The 18,605-nt window shown below is 40.1% G+C and overlaps 1 protein-coding gene across 5 annotated transcripts in view; it reads right to left on the reverse strand.

Annotated features, from left to right (window-relative positions):
* Positions 1–18,605, reverse strand: part of STARD13 (StAR related lipid transfer domain containing 13) — a 231,886-nt gene that overhangs the window by 171,624 nt on the left and 41,657 nt on the right. Inside the window, exon 1 of one of the 5 annotated variants that reach the window (XM_066234086.1) lies at positions 9,260–9,532. The exons of 3 other annotated variants lie outside the window; for them this stretch is intronic. In XM_066234086.1, coding sequence (XP_066090183.1) covers positions 9,260–9,428 — 169 coding nt within the window. In that variant the 5' untranslated portion in view covers positions 9,429–9,532. Of the gene's footprint in view, positions 1–9,259; positions 9,533–18,605 lie in introns of those variants that run through there. One more of the 5 variants, XM_066234090.1, reaches the window with a different exon arrangement.

The raw sequence follows: 18,605 nt of genomic DNA on the forward strand, positions 1-18,605 counted from the left end.
AACTTTAACTCATCTCTTAATTAAATGCTATATAAATAGTTGGTATACTGTATTGTTTAGGGAATAAGGACAAGAAAATAAAAGCCTGGCCTAACTACATAGTACACATCAGCAACAATATAAAATACTTTTCCAAATATTTTTATTGTGATTGGTTGAGTCCACAGGATGTAGAACCTACAGATACAGGGGCCAACTTGACTGGGTATTTTTTTCCCTCTACATATATACCTATAATAAAGTTTAATTTATAAATTAGGCACAGTAACAGATGAACAACAATATCCAATAATAAAATAGAGCGAGGATAATAATACACTGTAATGAAGTTATATGAATACGGTATTTATTTTTCAAAATATCTTACTGTGCTATACTCATCTTTGAAAGGGAAGCAGTTGAAAGTTTCCCTTTGGCATATCCTGATTGCCAGTATTACTACTCTTGTACTTTGGGGCCATTAGTAAGTAAAATAAAGGTTACTTGAACATAAGCATTGGCAATACTGTCACAGTAGATTAAATAACCCAGGAGGCTACAAATGACTGTCGGGCAGGGAGCACCTATAGCATGGATGTGCTAGATGACAGGAGAATTCATATTCCCTCAGGCACTGAGCAGGATTACGTGAGATTCCTGCAATTTAAAATTAGTGACATTATTTCTGGAACTTTCCATTTAGTACTTTCAGCCCACTGTTGACCACAGTTAACTGTAACTACAGAAAGTAAAACCACAGATAAGGGGGACTACTGTACCTTGAAAGGCCATATGCATACAAATGTTTGTTTAATATATTTTTTTCTTAAATTGAGCATATAATATGTGCAATGCACTGTGCTCTGTGATCAATTATATTCTTTCATTTAATCCTTGCATTAACTTTAAGATAATGGCTATTATTAGCTCCATTTTGCCAGTGGGGGCACTGAGGCTTAGAAATGCTAAATAATTTGGCCAAGGTGACTCTGCTAAGAAGATGTAGAGCGAAAGTTCAAATTCAATCTGCATGATTCCAAAAGCTTTCAATTTTTCCAAACTGGAGGCGTAGAAAGTTTGGAGTTTGGGTTAAATGGACAGAGTCCCTGGTACCTTCTTGATCCCATGAGGCTATTGGTAAAAGAGAAGAAAGTATGTCTTGGAATTCAATAAACGTGTTATTTACCCCAAAGAATATGGGTTTCAACATCTTGTCAACAGAATAATCCCTGTTAGATAGTCATAGAAGGCAAGTAACAAAGTCCTATCTCTCTATGCTAATGGTACCATTTCATGAGCTGTTTGTTCCTAGCAATCCCAATGGACTGGCCACCCTGGCCACTGATAATACTTAAAAGTTCAAATGTGGAATCACATCACACTCTGTGCTGGGACCAACAAGAGATAATGAACTCAGTCACTGAAGTTCTTCTGCAAGCAATCCTGCAAGACTGATTTCCCTTCCATCTTGTCAAGTATTTCTCCCGCCTCCTTCTTCTAGTAAACCAGTTCTGTTCGCATAGACCTTTCTCCTAAAAGCATCGAAAATTAAATGAAATTCCAGTGGTAAGGATGGAAATGTTCAGGTAAGCTTTTTTTTTTCTTCTATCCAAAGAAATCAATGTAGAAGTGAAGGCGCTTTGATTACTGAGAACCTGTTATCTAAAACATATGCTTTTATATAGGCTCAAACAGTAAGAACTTAGAAACACACTGCATCTTCTCTTTTGAGAAATGTCTTGTGTCCTTCAAAGTATCTGGAGAGATTTAAATTTCTTTATTATAGACTCCAGACTTACTTGGGGGAAGGGAGAATGGTTGGAATACCATTATCATTGGAATTGTGAATATTTTTGTTTGTTTCTTTTTTTTTTTGTATTTTTCTGAAGCTGGAGATGGGGAGAGACAGTCAGACAGACTCCCACATGCACCTGACCGGGATCCACCCGGCACGCCCACCAGGGGGCGACGCTCTGCCCACCAGGGGGCGATGCTCTGCCCCTCCGGGGCATCGCTCTGCCGCGACCAGAGCCACTCTAGCGCCTGGGGCAGAGGCCAAGGAGCCATCCCCAGCACCCGGGCCATCTTTGCTCCAATGGAGCCTCGGCTGCGGGAGGGGAAGAGAGAGACAGAGAGGAAGGAGGGGGAGGGGGTGGAGAAGCAAATGGGCGCTTCTCCTATGTGCCCTGGCCGGGAATCTAACCCGGGTCCCCGCACGCCAGGCCGACGCTCTACCGTTGAGCCAACTGGCCAGGGCCTATTTTTGTTTCTTATAGTCATTTGAAATATTATCAATGATTCTGGGGTAGAAAACATTCAGAGGAAAATATGGTTTTATGACTATCATACTTTTGTCCTTTATGTGATGTGATGACTACAAATATATGTTAGGCTACTGTTCACTTTCAGAAACTGAACACTAATCCAAGGTTCTTGTCATCCATATGTGTGATTTTCAAAATCAGCCAGGAAGAGGAAGGAGTTAGCATGCAGGAACAGAACGCTTTCTTTAGCTCAGAATTATCTGGTGCATGCTAAATTCCTTTACAATCTCCATTCTCCCTACTCTACGCCACTTCATCCTGTGTTTTATCAGTGTTGCAGGCACGACCATGCAACTCATTGGTATTTTAGTCAGCTCTGACTCTGTCAGACCTTTCAAATTGTCGGGATTCCTATGCCTTGTGAGGAAAATCATTTGACAGTCTGGCCAGACATTTTGAATTCATTTCTATCAATTTCCTTTCCCAACAGTATTAATGTGTTTTGTAACTGTTATTTTCTAACAACTCATTTAAATTTCTTTAGATCCAAATTTTCTCAAAAGAAGAGAAGTCACGTCTTTTCATCAATAATATATACGTTATTTATGGTAATGCATGTATCTACCCTGCCCTAGATGGCACCATTCTATAGTGATCGCCATGGTCCTGTGTGACTTCACAAGGATTTGCACTAGACAGTATGCCTAATGCTTCATGCATGCTGTCATAGCTTTTTGAGATCTTGTGAATTTCTCTCAAAAAGCATCATTGATAATGCATTATCTTTGCCAGAAGGAAGAAAAATACCTTACTATTGTACTTGCTACCTTCCTGGACATTTATTAAGTTGCTTTTACAATGAAACCAAACAAAATTTGCTAATTAAAATGATGATTATCAGTTCACTTTACTTTGTCTATACTGAGAGTCTCTCTGTACCAAGGATATGTTTAGACCATGAAGTCAGAAATTGACTCTGAGCCACCTATAAATGCCTGTGCTCAGGGCAGGCATACCCCACATCGCTGAGAGCCAGTGGGAATTTGAGACACCTGAAGCCATTCCGGTTTCTTTCCCATGGGGCTGACACTCCATATCCTAGCAGTACTGGACTACACTGAATGAGCTGCTATCATGGCAAATCCCTTCAGAATGCACCTAGGACTCCAGCTTTAGCAAAGGTTACAGAGATGCAGGGCTAAAAAGCAGTAACTTCTTTCTGCTGGAGAGCAGTGCCATCTGAAGACTGGTTGTATTCTGTTACAATGATTAATTCTGCCCATACACCTAGTCCTGTATGACGTGTTGGGGAGAAAATGCTCCCATATACCACGTCCCGGGGAAGTCTATGCTGGTATGTTTGACCTTAGGGACACAGCAACTCTTTCCCTGACCATGCCTTTCTCTTAGCTTGGATTAGGGACACTCAAGCTAAGTGTGCAGCCCACTTTTAATAATTATTCAGGCCTTATGTTTTATATATTTGTGTACTATCTCTTTCTAGTTATATATTATTAATGGACCTACATTTGCCTTTTCATCAGATTTACCTTTCTTACCTGGATTGTATATATATATATATATTCTTCTATAAACTACCTCAAATCCTTTAGGTATTGAGATAAAATGTAAATTAATATACAATGTCTTCACCCACAACAAAATCAAATTCAGATCACCCCTAAGGAGACAGAATATTATTTTTTTACATGATCTCTATTTCATTCAAATATCTGCTGTGCAACTTATGGTTATGTTCTCCTATCTTCCTCTTGTACCTTCTCCCCTAGGCTCACACCATGTGCTCATAGCTAATAAAATGCAAAGACAAACAGCATCCCCATTAATGACCCACCTTCATTTAAACCCCAATTATCCCTGTCCTTTTATATCAGAGGCTTACCAAAACCCACAGCCATTCTCTCTCTTTCTAAATTTGCTCAGGTCATCAACTGACTTGATATTATTCATATCCCCCCTGGTGATTTCTTTTTTCTAACTGTGCTTTTAAATCTGTCCATGACTAAGTTGCTAAGGAACGTGAGGAAACTTTCCTTTGAGAATTGACCAGTGTCCATAATTTACTAAGAATTAAAGCTCTGACTATAAGTTGGTGGAGGTGGGGGGAAGACATGAGAAAAGAAAATGAACTTCTATTCATTTAAACCGATGTTCCAAAATCCAAGTCTGGCAACTGCCTGCATCTGGGATGTGTATTGATAAAATCAGAGCTAATAAAAGCAGTGGGTTACAGCAAAATCCCCACCTTTTATGTGTATACAAGCACACTGCTCTTTGCTGATTCCCTCTTAGTACTTATTTCTTGACTGCTCACATTTTTACCATCTGATAATTTTTAAAAATGTTTCCAGCTTTTTTTTTTTAACTTAGGTCACTTAGTAGATTTTCCTATAACGTTGGTTAAACTGTCTTTTACGTCCAGACCCTCAGTCACCAGCACTGAACAGAAAGAGGCTGTGATTCACAAAATGTGAATTTCTGACAGTTGCCACTTCCCCCCCCCAAGAACTTGAGCAATACATGACGAACTCAGTATCCCCGTTTTCTGTGTTCCATCATTCATTCTGCCAGCAGAGTCACCTTCCATGTCTGAAAGTAGTGGGGTAAGAAAGTCCTGGGCATAGAGAAAGGTCAGTTTCCAAGGAACAAATGATTGTTTAATTTCAGCTGACACTGCCCTGTTGGTGGGGGGCTCATTCAGCAGGGATGAGCAATGCCACCACTTAGGTTGGGCAAATTCCCAAGATGCCACGTGGCCTAATGGAGTAATGAGAGAGGATACACCACTAGTGCCCAGTTCGGTTTCCTGGGAACATCAAAAGGGCAGTTTATTCCACTCTAGTTAACTTCAACACGGGAGCTATCATCTAAAAACAGTCTCAGATAAAAAGTCTATGAAAATGCAATTCTAACTTTTACTAATGGTCTCAGTAGTGAAATTTTCTACATTCTGCATTTCTATCAAAAGAGGTCTTTTTGTGAGGACGGGGTAAACATACACAAACATTCTCTGATCCCCACAGCCTCACAATAGTCCAGGCTTCACAATGACTCCATCTGACAATCCTGAGAAGCAAAGGTTCCTACGAGTTTCTTTACAGTTATAGGTTATATCAACATTTAAATAGTCCACAAGACTGGACATCCTAACACTCTTATTAAATAGATAATGAGAGTATTAAACAGGTATCAAAGAATGTCAAGGTAGATGTTGAAGGACATAATAAACAAAACATAAATAAAAACTGTTTTTCTCTGAAAATAATACCTTAATTTTAGGTATTAAAATTAGGTATTCAGTATCACAGGATCCTATAATTTTAGTGATGACTTCACATGTATTTAATCCAAACCCTTTATTTTATGGAAGAGGGGAAGAAGATTGCCTGGAGAAGTTGTGACCTGCCCCAGATGGTACAATTAATTAGCGGCAGAGGTAGAAGTAAAATCTGATCTCCACTTCAGCATTTCCTTGACAGTTTAGAGAAATGATAAACCATTGATGTATTCCTCGTTAGAACACTGCCCTTGTTCTCCCAGCTTCTATGACTTTAGGTGAAAGTCTCCCTGCTTTGCACATACGTGTTCAAAGAATTACAGACTCAACTACAGATGACTTGAGAACCAGAATAAAATCTGAGCAATCATAATCCAACCATTTCATTTTCTCACCAAAAAACAAAGGGCCACTGAAGTTCCGAGACTTGCCACTGTGAAAGAATGAGGGAGTGTCTAAGTAGAGACTGCATCCCTACCTCTTTCCTTCTTGCTTCAGTGGACCTTCTGCCATCTGGTCCATACCGTGCTGTTTGATGCATTTAAATTATTTTTTTTTAAGTTTCGGTAGCCTGAATAATTCTTTTATAAAACACATAATCACATTTAAAGATCTGCTCAGATTTGGATGTAACAAATAGCATGTGGATGCATCTTTATACCACCTGGTGCTCAGATAGCCAATAAATCATAGCCATCAATGGCATCATATCCTTATTCTCCTTTCCCGCAGCCTAACATGCTCATCCTCCACCTCCTCAGCGCCCTCCCTCTCATTCATTCCCAAGTGCCTGCCAGTGAGGAAAATAAGGACCATTATTATTTCCTTTCCCTCTCCCTACAACAAGTTCCCCATTGATTCAGCAAGACTGTAGGGCAGGGCTTACGGGTAGTATGATTTATGATAAACTTTCATTCTAAAAACAACACTCTTTTAAACATCTCTACTCTTTTTAACTGGACTTAAAACTCCAGAACTAAAGAGAAGTCTAGAGAAATGATGCCTGTAGATTTTTTGGAGCATATCCTAATGTGAGCAAGTTTAGATTCATCCTGGGTTTGGGCAACTAATTCTGATCCCATGCATCATCAAAGATTCCTTTATTTTTCCTCCTTGTTTTTTCCTTCCTATGAGTGTATCTGCTGTTGAATCATGTCCATGCCATTCAATGATTATCTCACTGTAATGAGGTCAGTGGGGAGCAACTTAACTCTTGTCTGCATTGCTCCCAGTAGACATGAGAGATTATAAGTAACAATGCCCCAAATTATATTAATAGACTGCTAAATCTTCCTTGAAAGATCTATAGCAAATAAATGCAAATGATTTTACTGACGTGACTGTCATTTCAAGATATCAATGTGTGAACTACACCAAAAAAATGGTGTTATTAATTTAATATGCACTTAATAAGCTTTAATTGAATGATTATAGGTTATTAGTAAAATGACTTGACATCATGCCCTACTGGGTACTAACAGTTCAAGTAAGGTGAAACATGCAGCATTTCGTTCCCACTAGAGAAATAAAATCTGAATAGAAATTTCATAGTGAGTGACCAATTCTGAGTGAAAAAAAAACCCAAAACTGAAAAGTCTTTGGTATATCCTATCATCCAAAAACCAACCATCAATTTAATACTTTAACACCCATTATAAAAACTGAAAAAACAGTTTAGTGCATTATAGAGCACATGCTCTAGAGTTATACTCAAATACCAGCTTCTCCTATGTAACCTCGGAGAAATTCCTTGAATTCTATATGCCTCTGCTTTCTCAGCTTTACAATGAGTATAGTAATAGTAGTACTTACCTACAAGGAATCTTTCCAGATAAAATAAACTGAAATATATATAAAGTTCTCAGAGCAGTGCTTGATGTATTATAAATTCTCAATCAGTACTCTCTACTACTACAGTAAACCCAATAGGATTGTTTGGCTTCTGCTTTCTCGGTGTTATATTATACAACTGTATGATATTAAAAATACAAAATAATACAAATAATGAGATTTTAATCACTGGAATTCTTTTATGCTTTCTTATGAGCTTACTTTGCACTTTTAATTTTTAAGAATTCATCAGCTTCAAATATTCCGTTGCCTGATATAAAAAGGTGAGTATGCTCAAATTTTCTAATTTGGCAACCAGGAAATACACATGTGGAGCGCACTTTTGGTGACCATGCGTATGTTCACAACTTTTTAAGTCCTCAACAAAAAAAAAATCTTCATTCTAAAAAGAACATAGATAACTTTTAGTGGAATTAATTATTGGAAATATATTTAAAGAAACTGGCAAAACAATTTCAAACCATTTCTATGCTATGTTTCTAACACAATACACTTCATATGCATGCTGAGGAATATTTATAGAACATGGACTATCAATCGTTATTAAACATTTATCAAGCCCCTATGTCCATAATGATGATGGCATCCGGTAAAACACCATTGTCAGAAATCTCTAAAAAAATGGAGCTGGTTTTTATTCTAAGCCTAAGGTATTTTTAAATCAAGCTACAGGGAAATAATAATTGTTTCTATTCAATCAAGACCTGCACACAGAGTTTATGGAATGACATAATATCCTTCCTGAAATCAGACCGGTATGTAGGACCAGTATCCTTCACACATAACCAGTTCCTGAACCTTTACAAACAAATCCGAATTTCCAAGGAAACAATCTCATCAAATGCTGCTCACTAGAATTCATATTGTTCCTTTTGGAAACATTACAATAAGATTTTCACGATTACAAACCCCTACTTCCCCTCTAAAATTCAATATACTCTTAACTAATTTTTAAGTGGAATTTCTTTGTATAATGACACTAGAAAATAATTTACTTGCTTTTCTCTGTTGTTTGTTTGTTTTAGACCAGGATGAGGGTGGTAACAAACTTACTGTGTGTGTATATATATAGGTATGTGGGTGTGTCTTTTAAATGGGCACCAGTTATGGACTTCTTAGGAATGGTCATCTGTCTAATTTCTAAGATTAGAAGCATGTTTTCAACTATCTTTGGAGGATGATGAGTTTTAGTGATGTTCAGGCTGTTGATTTTATTTTATTTTTTCCTGAGAATAAAAAGAAACATCCAGCAGCTTTGGTAATCAATATCTTCCCGCAGGAAGCTGGTGCTCCTATGCACAGGTCGTAAGACTTGTTTTAAGGTTAGCGGACACATTTATTCTTTCCAAGCAAAAAACAGTATCAACAAATCAGTGGCAACTGGTGACATAAACATACTAAAAGGCAGAGAACAAGATTCTGGTTGTCAGCATCCTGCCCTTAAGACTGCAATTCTAACTTTTTCCTGTCACTCAGAGTGTTCCTAAGAACCTGAGCAGGGTAGAAGGGAGCCGTTCCCCTTCCCCTCCGCCCCTACTAATTAAACAAACATGTATCCAAGTTTCAAATGTGACAGAGTGTGAGGAACCTGCAGGAGAGTTTCTAAAACACACAAGCAAGTTAAGTTTTGGAACTGTATGCCTCACGGTCCTGCCGTGAAGTTTTTTCTGTACACTTCAATGAACTGTCACTGTTTGCTTAACACTGCAGAGACTCAAGTAATTTCTAAAAGTTTATGTGCAACGTGGCAGAGAAATCCGCACGTTGCAAAGCGAAAACAATTAATTTACCAAACTGGGTCGGCATGAAATAGGCCCACCAGAAAATAAGAACGATTAGCAACAGCCTCCCACCGCCGGCAACTCACCTTGTTGGATTTTAGTCACTAGCTGATGGCGCGCTAGGATCCGGCTCATCCTGTAAGGAGAGCGTCTCGCCGTCTGATCAAATCTCAGGTACATCTCTTGGCCCTCAGGTGTCATGGCATTTAGATAGTAGCAGCCTGAAGCTGGGGTCCTGGGTCCCTGACCCAACATCCCGAGAGATGCTTCTTTGGCTACCTCAGTCTGCCCTGTGGTCCTTCCCGCCCGCCGCCAGCCCCAAAGAGCAAAGGCACCAGAGCCCGGCGGAGCTCCACGGACCCAAGCGATTTTTTAAAAAAGAAAAAGGAGTGCCAAAAACCGCAGCTCAGAATTCCAACCCCCGGTGCTCACGTGACCTCGGGGAACCAATCAGAGGAAGCAAGGCGCAATGGGAACTTGACACAGTCAGCCCCCAGCCCCAACCGAGGAGCAGCGGGGCCGGTGGCTAGGATCCCCCACCCCGCGCCCGGCTGAAAGCAAAGGCGACTCCTTACCATGCCTTTGAGCTGACTAAGCACCGAGAAAGAGCACTCGCTGAAAAAGTTGAAAGAGAAACGGTAGGAGAAGAAAAAAAATCACCCTTAGGCGTAGGAAATCTTTCAGGCTGTTAAAAGTCTCAGAAAGCACATTCTTTGCTCCCAGGCAGCTGCAGCGTAAAAGATGGATGTGATAAGCCACCCCCAAGTGAAAAACTACTAAGGATAAGCCTAAGTATAAATCATCACCCTTCGTTACAAAGAAATGAAGCCAATACGGCTTTCCCAAGTGAAATTAAACTTTTTGTGCTTGAACGCCCGAGTAAATAAACTGCCTACCGCGGACCTCTGCAATAGGGAGCTGAGTGCTCTTACAGGTTAGAGTAGGATAGGCAAAGGGCATAAGCATGTCTTGTTAAATATCTATTCTTTCATTTTTCTACTTTCCCAAATTTTAATCACCAAGAAGAAAAATGCTCATGAAATATGCTACATTTAAGACTCTGCCAGAAATCATTGCAAAGATGCAGATTCATGCAAAGGTACTTGTCTGGCCCAGCTGCACAGGTACAATAACAGAAGTTAAGCTTTATGTGAAAAGTGTCTCAAAAAAGACAGGAACGCAATGTTAAGAGAGTGATATTATTTTCGACTGTGGTGATGACAGCAGACCACACAGAGGAAGAGACATTTGGGTGGGCTTTATAAAAAATGGTGGAATTCTGACATGCAGAGATGGAGGAGGGGTTTGCAAGAGGGCCTGTGCCCACATACAGAAGATCAGGAATCAGTTTGTGTTTAAGGAAAGTGCAAGTCATTCAATTTGGCCATATGTGAGGATACATATGGGAGTAGTTAGAATTTTTTCTCCAATTTTTCCTGTTTAATATTGTTTGATGTGAAAAGAAAAAAAAAAGTCCATAGAAAACACGTTATTGAATTCCAAGCCTGGGGCTGAATGAATCAAGTTCTTTGAAAAAGACGCATATGGCCAAATCATTCTTACATTTGGCTGACTCAAACTGAAATGTAGCTGGCCTAAGATTTATAGTCCTCATAATGAAAAAAACTCCTCAATTAACAGTTTAGCATTAAGGACTTAAAGAGCTCCATTCTTATCACTGTGGTTCTCTTTAGGTTGTCAGCTCAAACACCTTTTCCTGAGCGAGTTTTTGCTGGCCCAATTCTGAGAAGCAATTTCTCTCTGGTAACTATCCCATTACGTGGTAGACAGGCTAATGAAGTTCTCTAAGGTACAACAGAACCTACTCTCTCTTATGGCAATCGTGAACCTCTTTCCATAACTAGGCAAGAGTAGGCAAATTTAGGTCTTCAAGTCAGCATCATAGTAGAAAAAGAAAAGAAGATCTCACTGGATCCTGCTGTCCCTTTCCATTCTCATTTAGGATTTGATCAGAGTTTTTCTGTTCCAGGGCATCCTTTGTGGAAGGTCAAAGGGATCGAAGACACAGTGACTCGGGTGTGCCAGATGCATGGGCATTGAAGGTAGACAGGTTTAGCAATACATTGCAATATTAGGTGCCTGCAAGATGTTTGCCAAGCTCAGATTCAGCCCTGTTTACCAAGCTCAGATTCAGCCCTGTTTACCATCTGATCGAGATGCCATCAGCCGCGTTGTACACTTGCTTTTGTTTGATAGTCCAGGGTTAGGGACATTCCTGCCATATGCCAGTATTCAAGCCAGACACCTTGTAGTTACTACTTTTTCACTGGGAAAGAATGAAAGAAGAGTGCAGAGAGAAAGAAAAACGGAGCATGAAACTTGGAGACTTTGGCTGTGTTCTGGGAAGTCAAGCAAAGGGAAAGAAAAGGCAGGAAGTGAGGTGTAGTTTTATAGCTCTGAATGACAGAAAGAAAAATTGGCTATTCCCAATGCTGACCTTCTGGGTTATTATTGACGTGGTTGCACTTTATTATTTATTTATTTATTTATTTATTTATTTATTTATTTATTTATTTTAGGTGAGAGGAGGGGAGATAGTGAGGCAGACTCCTGCATGCTCCCTAGCTGGGATCCATATGGCAACCCTATCTGGGGACGATGTGTAAGTACCAACCTATGTTTAGCAGCTGAGGCTTATGTACTTGGACCAGCGAAGCTATCCTTAGCACCTGAGCCAGCACTTGAATCAACTGAGCCACTGGCTGCAGGAGGGGAAGAGGGAGGGAATAGAGAGAGGAAGAAGAAAAAAGCAGATGGTTGCTTCTCCTGTGTGTCCTGACCTGGAATCGAACCCAGGATGTCCATATGCTGGGCTGACTCTCTATCCACTGAGCCACTGGCCAGGGCCAACTTGGTTGCATTTTAAAAATAAATACGTTTATTCTTCCTAAGAAGCACAGCAGTGCATCATTTGTTTAAAAGTCAGAATGCTTACTTTTTGCATAATAATGAATACATAAATACGATGAAAGTCCTGAGGTGTTTTGTTTGAAAACTTCAAGATCATAAATATGTAATCTTTGATAAATGTAAACAGACATTACAATTGAAACATAGTATTGCATAGAATATTGACAATGAAGAATAAGAATTGAATATAAATTTTTAGAAAGGAATTATTGCTTTCTGATTAAAAGACAATTCAGAATAAAGCCTATTTTTTCTAAAAATTAGCCTGAATTTTAACAGGGGGACCCAAACAGGATTATGTATCAACATCTTCGTCTTCCCTATGGCACATTCAAGTTCAATTTTATGTTTCAAGTACTAGCTATAAATCTATGCAACTGCTCATTGTGTTTTTGTCATTTTGCATGACTGAAATACAGTGCCACATATAAAGCAGATAAATAATATTACTTTCTCATTAGCATTATATTTTTATGGAACCTGAACCCTTTTAATGACTTCTTTTTTTCATCATTTGATTCTTGTGATAGAATTACCTCTGGGTGGGAAGTTCTGTTGTTTGCCATTAATGCAAGCAAACAAACTGCTGATAAGCTTCCCTGCGTTAATAATGTCCTCCATGCACCTCTCTGAGAGAATGCTTCCTCTCACTGGAGCGGAAGTCAGGTCCAAAGAAATTAGATAGCGGGCAAGGGTACTGAGTCCCAAATGCACTTTCCAAGACTGAGGCTGGATGTTTTCCTTCCCAATTCCTTCAAACAGGAGGGAAATGGATGGCACCAGGGGTTAGTCACCACCTACTTTTCCTCTTTCCTAATTCCCTCATCAAGAGCAAACCGCACTTCAAGGACAGGATGAATGGATGACTCTTGGGAAGCAACAAGAGCAACAGAGAGAAGAAGGGGAGGGAGGGGCTAACAGTATGGAACACCTACTATGTGCCAGGCCTTACGCTAGTCACATTTCATGTCTTTCAAAATGCCCACCCTCACCCTCTGTAGTGCTCCATTTTATAGAAGAGGAAACTAAGATTCCCAGAGGTGAAGCCATTTTTACCTCCATGTTAATTCGGCCCACTCTCACACATGAGGGACAGGAAAGGAGAAACTGGGGAACAGAGGGTGCTGGGGAAATTGGATAGAGGAGAAAATTTTGTCAGAATACACTGAAAATCATTTTAATTTTACATAAGTGGATATGATACTGGAATGTCTAAACAGAAATATAGGTATGACACTGTTGGTGGGAATGTAAAGTAGTACAACCATTATGGAAGAAAGTATGGTGGTTCCTCAAAAAACTGAAAATAGAACTACCTTATGACCCAGCAATCCCTCTACTGGGTATATACCCCAAAAACTCAGAAACATTGATGCGTAAAGACACATGCAGCCCCATGTTCATTGCAGCATTGTTCACAGTGGCCAAGACATGGAAACAACCAAAAAGCCCATCAATAGATGACTGGATAAAGAAGATGTGGCACATATACATTATGGAATACTACTCAGCCATAAGAAATGATGACATCGGATCATTTACAGCAAAATGGTGGGATCTTGATAACATGATACGAAGTGAAATAAGTAAATCAGAAAAAACCAGGAACTGCATTATTCCATACGTAGGTGGGACATAAAAGTGAGACTAAGAGACATTGATAAGAGTGTGGTGGTTATGGGGGGAGGGGGGAGAGGGAGAGGGAAAGGGGGAGGGGAGGGGCACAAAGAAAACTAGATGGAAGGTGACAGAGGACAATCTGACTTTGGGTGATGGGTATGCAACATAATTGAATGACAAGATAACCTGGACATGTTATCTTTGAATATATGTATCTTGATTTATTGATGTCGCCCCATTAAAAAAATAAAATTATTAAAAAAAAAAGAAATATAGGTATGAGAGGGCTAAAATCTAGCCATCAAGAGACACAAAGCCAAGAGCCTTTAATTAATCAGGAAGAAGCAGTGGCCTCCTGAGGTGTAACCCCCAGCTGAGAACTGAAGGCCCGCCCAGTCCCGCCCCCAATCCCACTGTGAAGGAGCAGTTTGAGGACCTCCTAGTTTAATGACTTTTCTTTTGCAAGGTAGGCTGTCTGTTCTCTGCTTTCTGCTCACCCCACAGGCCAGCTCGACATACATCTTCTCCGGCCTCTCCGTGGCATTTCTTCTCAATACAATCACTCCAAATACAGTCAAAACTCTGACATTTGACCTCTAAGCAAAACATTTGGTATTTAAGATTTTCAAGTCTTTTGATAGCTGATCCCAGATTAGTGCTCAGTGGAGCCCTGAGTACACAGGCAGAGTGCTAAGCATGCTTTTATGGAGCCAGGAATGGCTCACTGTGCGGTCACCTGTCTGCATCACCTTCTACTCCTTCACACACATTCCAGCCTCCTCGTCAGCCTGTTCCAAGCAATCCAAGGCAGCTCTGCCAAGTAGGAAAATGTTTGAAATACAAGTGGGAGGTGGAAAAAAGCAGAACTGATTTGGAGGGCTGCTTTTGAAATTCTTGAATGCAAAGGTTGTGGGTTAATGCCATAGCCTTCCTGTGGGCTCTGAACCTTATTTTGAGGATTTCCACCAAATTGATTTGCCACATATGTGCTCAACTCTGTGCTGATAAGCTTTTCCAATATGCATATATCACATGCCCAATGACCAATGCAGGCAAATCAAACATACTAACATTTTCAGCCAAGTTCAGGACCCTCTGTAAAAGGTTTCAGAGTGGATTCTCTTCTGATTCAACTTCCTCAGCCATGGACCGTGTCTCTCATTTTGAGTCCATTCCTGCTGCAAGGACTTCTGGGTGGTAATAGATTTTCTTTATTTTGTCTCTCACCCCTTACTTCCGTCAATGTTGCAGACCACGCAAGTGTGGCTGTGCCCTTATGCCATCCCCTGTGGGCCCAGCCATCAGTTCCAGTTCTCATGGCCAGCAATCTGATCTGACTTGTCCTGGGTTCACTGCCTATGCCCACCCATTCCAGGCAACCAAAGTTCTTTCACTTTCCTAAAGTGCCTCCAAGATCTAGAACTGTGTGATTCTCTATTCTTCCACTCTGTCAAAACCTATTGCCTTCAGAAATATCTTAATGACTAATGCAAAACCTTTAATATTAACAGTCATATCAGTACCTGTAAATAGCTGTTAGATGGCAAGTATAATCAGATTAGTTTGTTACATGCTAATTTGAAACCCATTTGTTTATTGCATCTATAATGGGCACAAAATTTTTGCATCTTGAATTTGGAAAAGACATGAAATATCTTCTAATCCACTCACCTAATGTATACTCTGCCCACATATATGAAGCATATTATTTTACTGAAGACCACAGTTGTTTAAGAAAGTTCTCCTCTATAATTTTCATCCATTTGCTCTAATACTGACAACTGGAATTAGGACATATCTATTTCTTTTTCTATAAGCCTGCCCTTCACATGTCTGTAGAAAACAAACATGTCCCTTGTAAGAATTTTTTTTAGGCTAAACATTCCTTTTTATCAAACTATATAACTCAGCAAGTTAATTGCTGTCTCTGGGATCTGCTCCAATATGCCAGTATCTCTTTCAAATATGGTTCCTACCCTAAATGTAGAGCTGTAGACATGGCCAAGCACAGTAGTGTGTGGTGCAGTGTGTGCATTTTGCCTGTATTCAGGGCACTGTGCTTTTGCTGACACAGTCTGAGATTATAGGAGGTTTAATTTTTTAAAATCTATATTTACTCAATCATTAATTCAACATTGACTAAATGCCTACACAGCACTGCAGTCACTATAGAAGCTACAAAGGAGTTGATACGGTCCTGCCCTCCAGGGCCGGTCTGCCAGGGAAGACCAAAAAGGAGCTCACCATTATACCCACAGTAAGTGCCGTGAGGGAGGTCATCTCTATTGCCTCGTACTATTTTATAGTCAGCTGCAATGCTTAAGCCTTGTGGTATTTAAATATCTTCATACATTCTACTGTTAAATGAGTGTTCTCTACCCTGTGCTTAACAAAGGATCTTCCAACTTAAAAGCAGGTCTTTCAACTTATTGGCATTATTGAGATATTTTCAATTCTTGATTTTCTCCTCCAGCTATTTAATTATGCATTATTCTATGATATAGCTAACAAAATTAACTACATTATAAGTGTATAAAAAGACAGAGTTATGCCCCGGCCGGTTGGCTCAGCGATACAGTGTCAGCCGGCGTGTGGAAGTCCCGGGTTTGATTTCTGGCCAGGGCACACAGGAGAAGCACCCATCTGCTTCTCCACCCCTCCTCCTCTCCTTTCTCTCTACCTCTCTCTTCCCCTCCCGCAGCCAAGGCTCCATTGGAGCAAAGTTGGCCCGGGTCCTGAGGATGGCTCTATGGGCTCCGCCTCAGGCGCTAGAATGGCTCTGATTGCAGGGGAGCACTGCTCCAGAGGGGCCAAGCATCGACACCTGGTGGGTATGCTGGGTGGATCCTGGTCGAGTGCATGTGGGAGTCTGACTGCCTCCCGCTTCTAACTTTGAAAAAATATAAATAAAGAAAAAACACACACATGCACACACACAAGAAAACCAACAACAAAAAAAGCAGACATAGTTAAGTGAGTTTGGGAAAATGTAAAGTAGGGTAGGAAAATAATAATTGCCCCACTCCCTCCACCTCCAGCTGAAATTAAGTCACAGAAATACAAACCACACAAAAAACCCTGTACATTTGTGGGAGGTGGTTGAAAATGCGGCTTCAGATTCCTAGGTGACAGAGCAAAAGGGCAATAAGATTGGTCACAGAATGCCACATCTCTGTAAGATAAAAACAAAATGGTTACTCAAGATAAACACAGACTGCCAGGTACTGAGATGCCCAGGGAAAATTCCCCTGGGTCCAACTCCTTACAAGGAATCAGCATCCTCGATGACATTGGATGTGATAATAAACCTTAGTTCATGTTTTATTTTTTGCTCCTTTTTTTTTAATTGTACCCTTCAATGACAATAAGAGTATAATAATAAAGCATTGTTTAGGAAGAGTAATTTCTATGAGGACCTCTCAAAACATGGTAAATTACTCTTTAAACTATGATTTGAACCTATAAATTATGTTTATACCTTCCCTGTTTAAGATATTTCAAAAGTTTTCTACTGCTTACTTGGCACACAACACCTTCACACAATCTATTTCTTCTCACCACTCCCATGTCACCAGCCTCCTCCACTTGGCTACCTTGAAGTCTTCTTTCTACAAGGGCTACTCCTCAGCCTGACTGCTCTTCATGGAGTTTTTCCATCACAGGCTCCTTCACAGCTTTCAAGTATCCACTAAACTAATATCAGCCATCTCCACTCACTTTGCTTAAGTGAAGCAGCGCCCCATTTGTTGTCTCTAGAGCACCTTCCTAAGTGTGTAATTACACATTTATTCTCTCACTGACTTATGTATTGCCCCTGTTCCCCAGTAGACTGTCATGTCTAGACCGTGTCTGCTTCATTCACATTCTATAGTCAGTGCTTACCACAAACTTAGCACAGAGAACAAAATCAATAGTGATTGGATGAATAAATGATTGAGTAAATAATTGAATAGATCATGATCTAAATTTTTCCAAGGATAAAATTAAGAACATCCAGCAGAATGAATGTACATTTTTTTAGGCAGCCATCATAAATGTTATTGTTGCTGATACAACTTGCATTGGATAAGGATTGGAGGGCAGATAAATCAAGGTTTTTCTCTCTGGAAAGAGTCTTAAAATGTACATATTTTATTCACTTCGTTGGTTAATGGCAAAAATATATGCTTTTCCCATTAAACAGAGGGCAGTTTAAGGTCCCTTGTGAAGTTAGGAGACTTAGGGATAAGCAACACTTGCTCCAGAGAGAGGCTGAAAGGCATTAAAAGAAATCAGTTATCTTCCTTAGCTTTCTGTCAGTCTCAAATTTTATCAGCATACCTGCTGTGCCTTCAATTAAAGTTGTTCTTCATGGGTCAGTTGTTTTTCATGGACCCATGCTGCCTCTGGGTACTAACCACTTCTTCTTCGTGCTCACAAATATTTGTTATAATTTTTAAAGTAACTTTTCTGGAGGTTTTAATTATTATTTACTGTCTGGTATGTTCTAGAAACTATATATTTTTTCTCTAATTGAAAATAAATGTAATTGCTCATTTTGTGCCTGCCTTCCTTCCTTCCTTCCTTCTTTCCTCTCTTCCCTTCTCTTCCCTTCCCTCCCTTTTCTTTATTTTCTTTTCTATTTTCCTTCCTTCCTTCCTTCCTTCCTTCCTCCCTCCCTCCCTCCCTCCCTCCCTCCCTCCCTCCCTCCCTCCCTCCCTCCCTCCCTTCCTTCCTTCCTTCCTTCCTTCCTTCCTTCCTTCCTTCCTTCCTTCCTTCCTTCCTTCCTTCCTAAAAGAATGCTTAGATTACTAGAAGGCATCTTTCAGTCTCAAGTGTAATTTGTCTGCACTTAAAGATGTATCCTGGCCCTGGCCAGTTGGCTCAGTGATAAAACATCAG

This window comes from Saccopteryx bilineata, chromosome 6, assembly GCF_036850765.1.
Source record: "Saccopteryx bilineata isolate mSacBil1 chromosome 6, mSacBil1_pri_phased_curated, whole genome shotgun sequence".
Lineage (NCBI taxonomy): Eukaryota > Metazoa > Chordata > Mammalia > Chiroptera > Emballonuridae > Saccopteryx > Saccopteryx bilineata.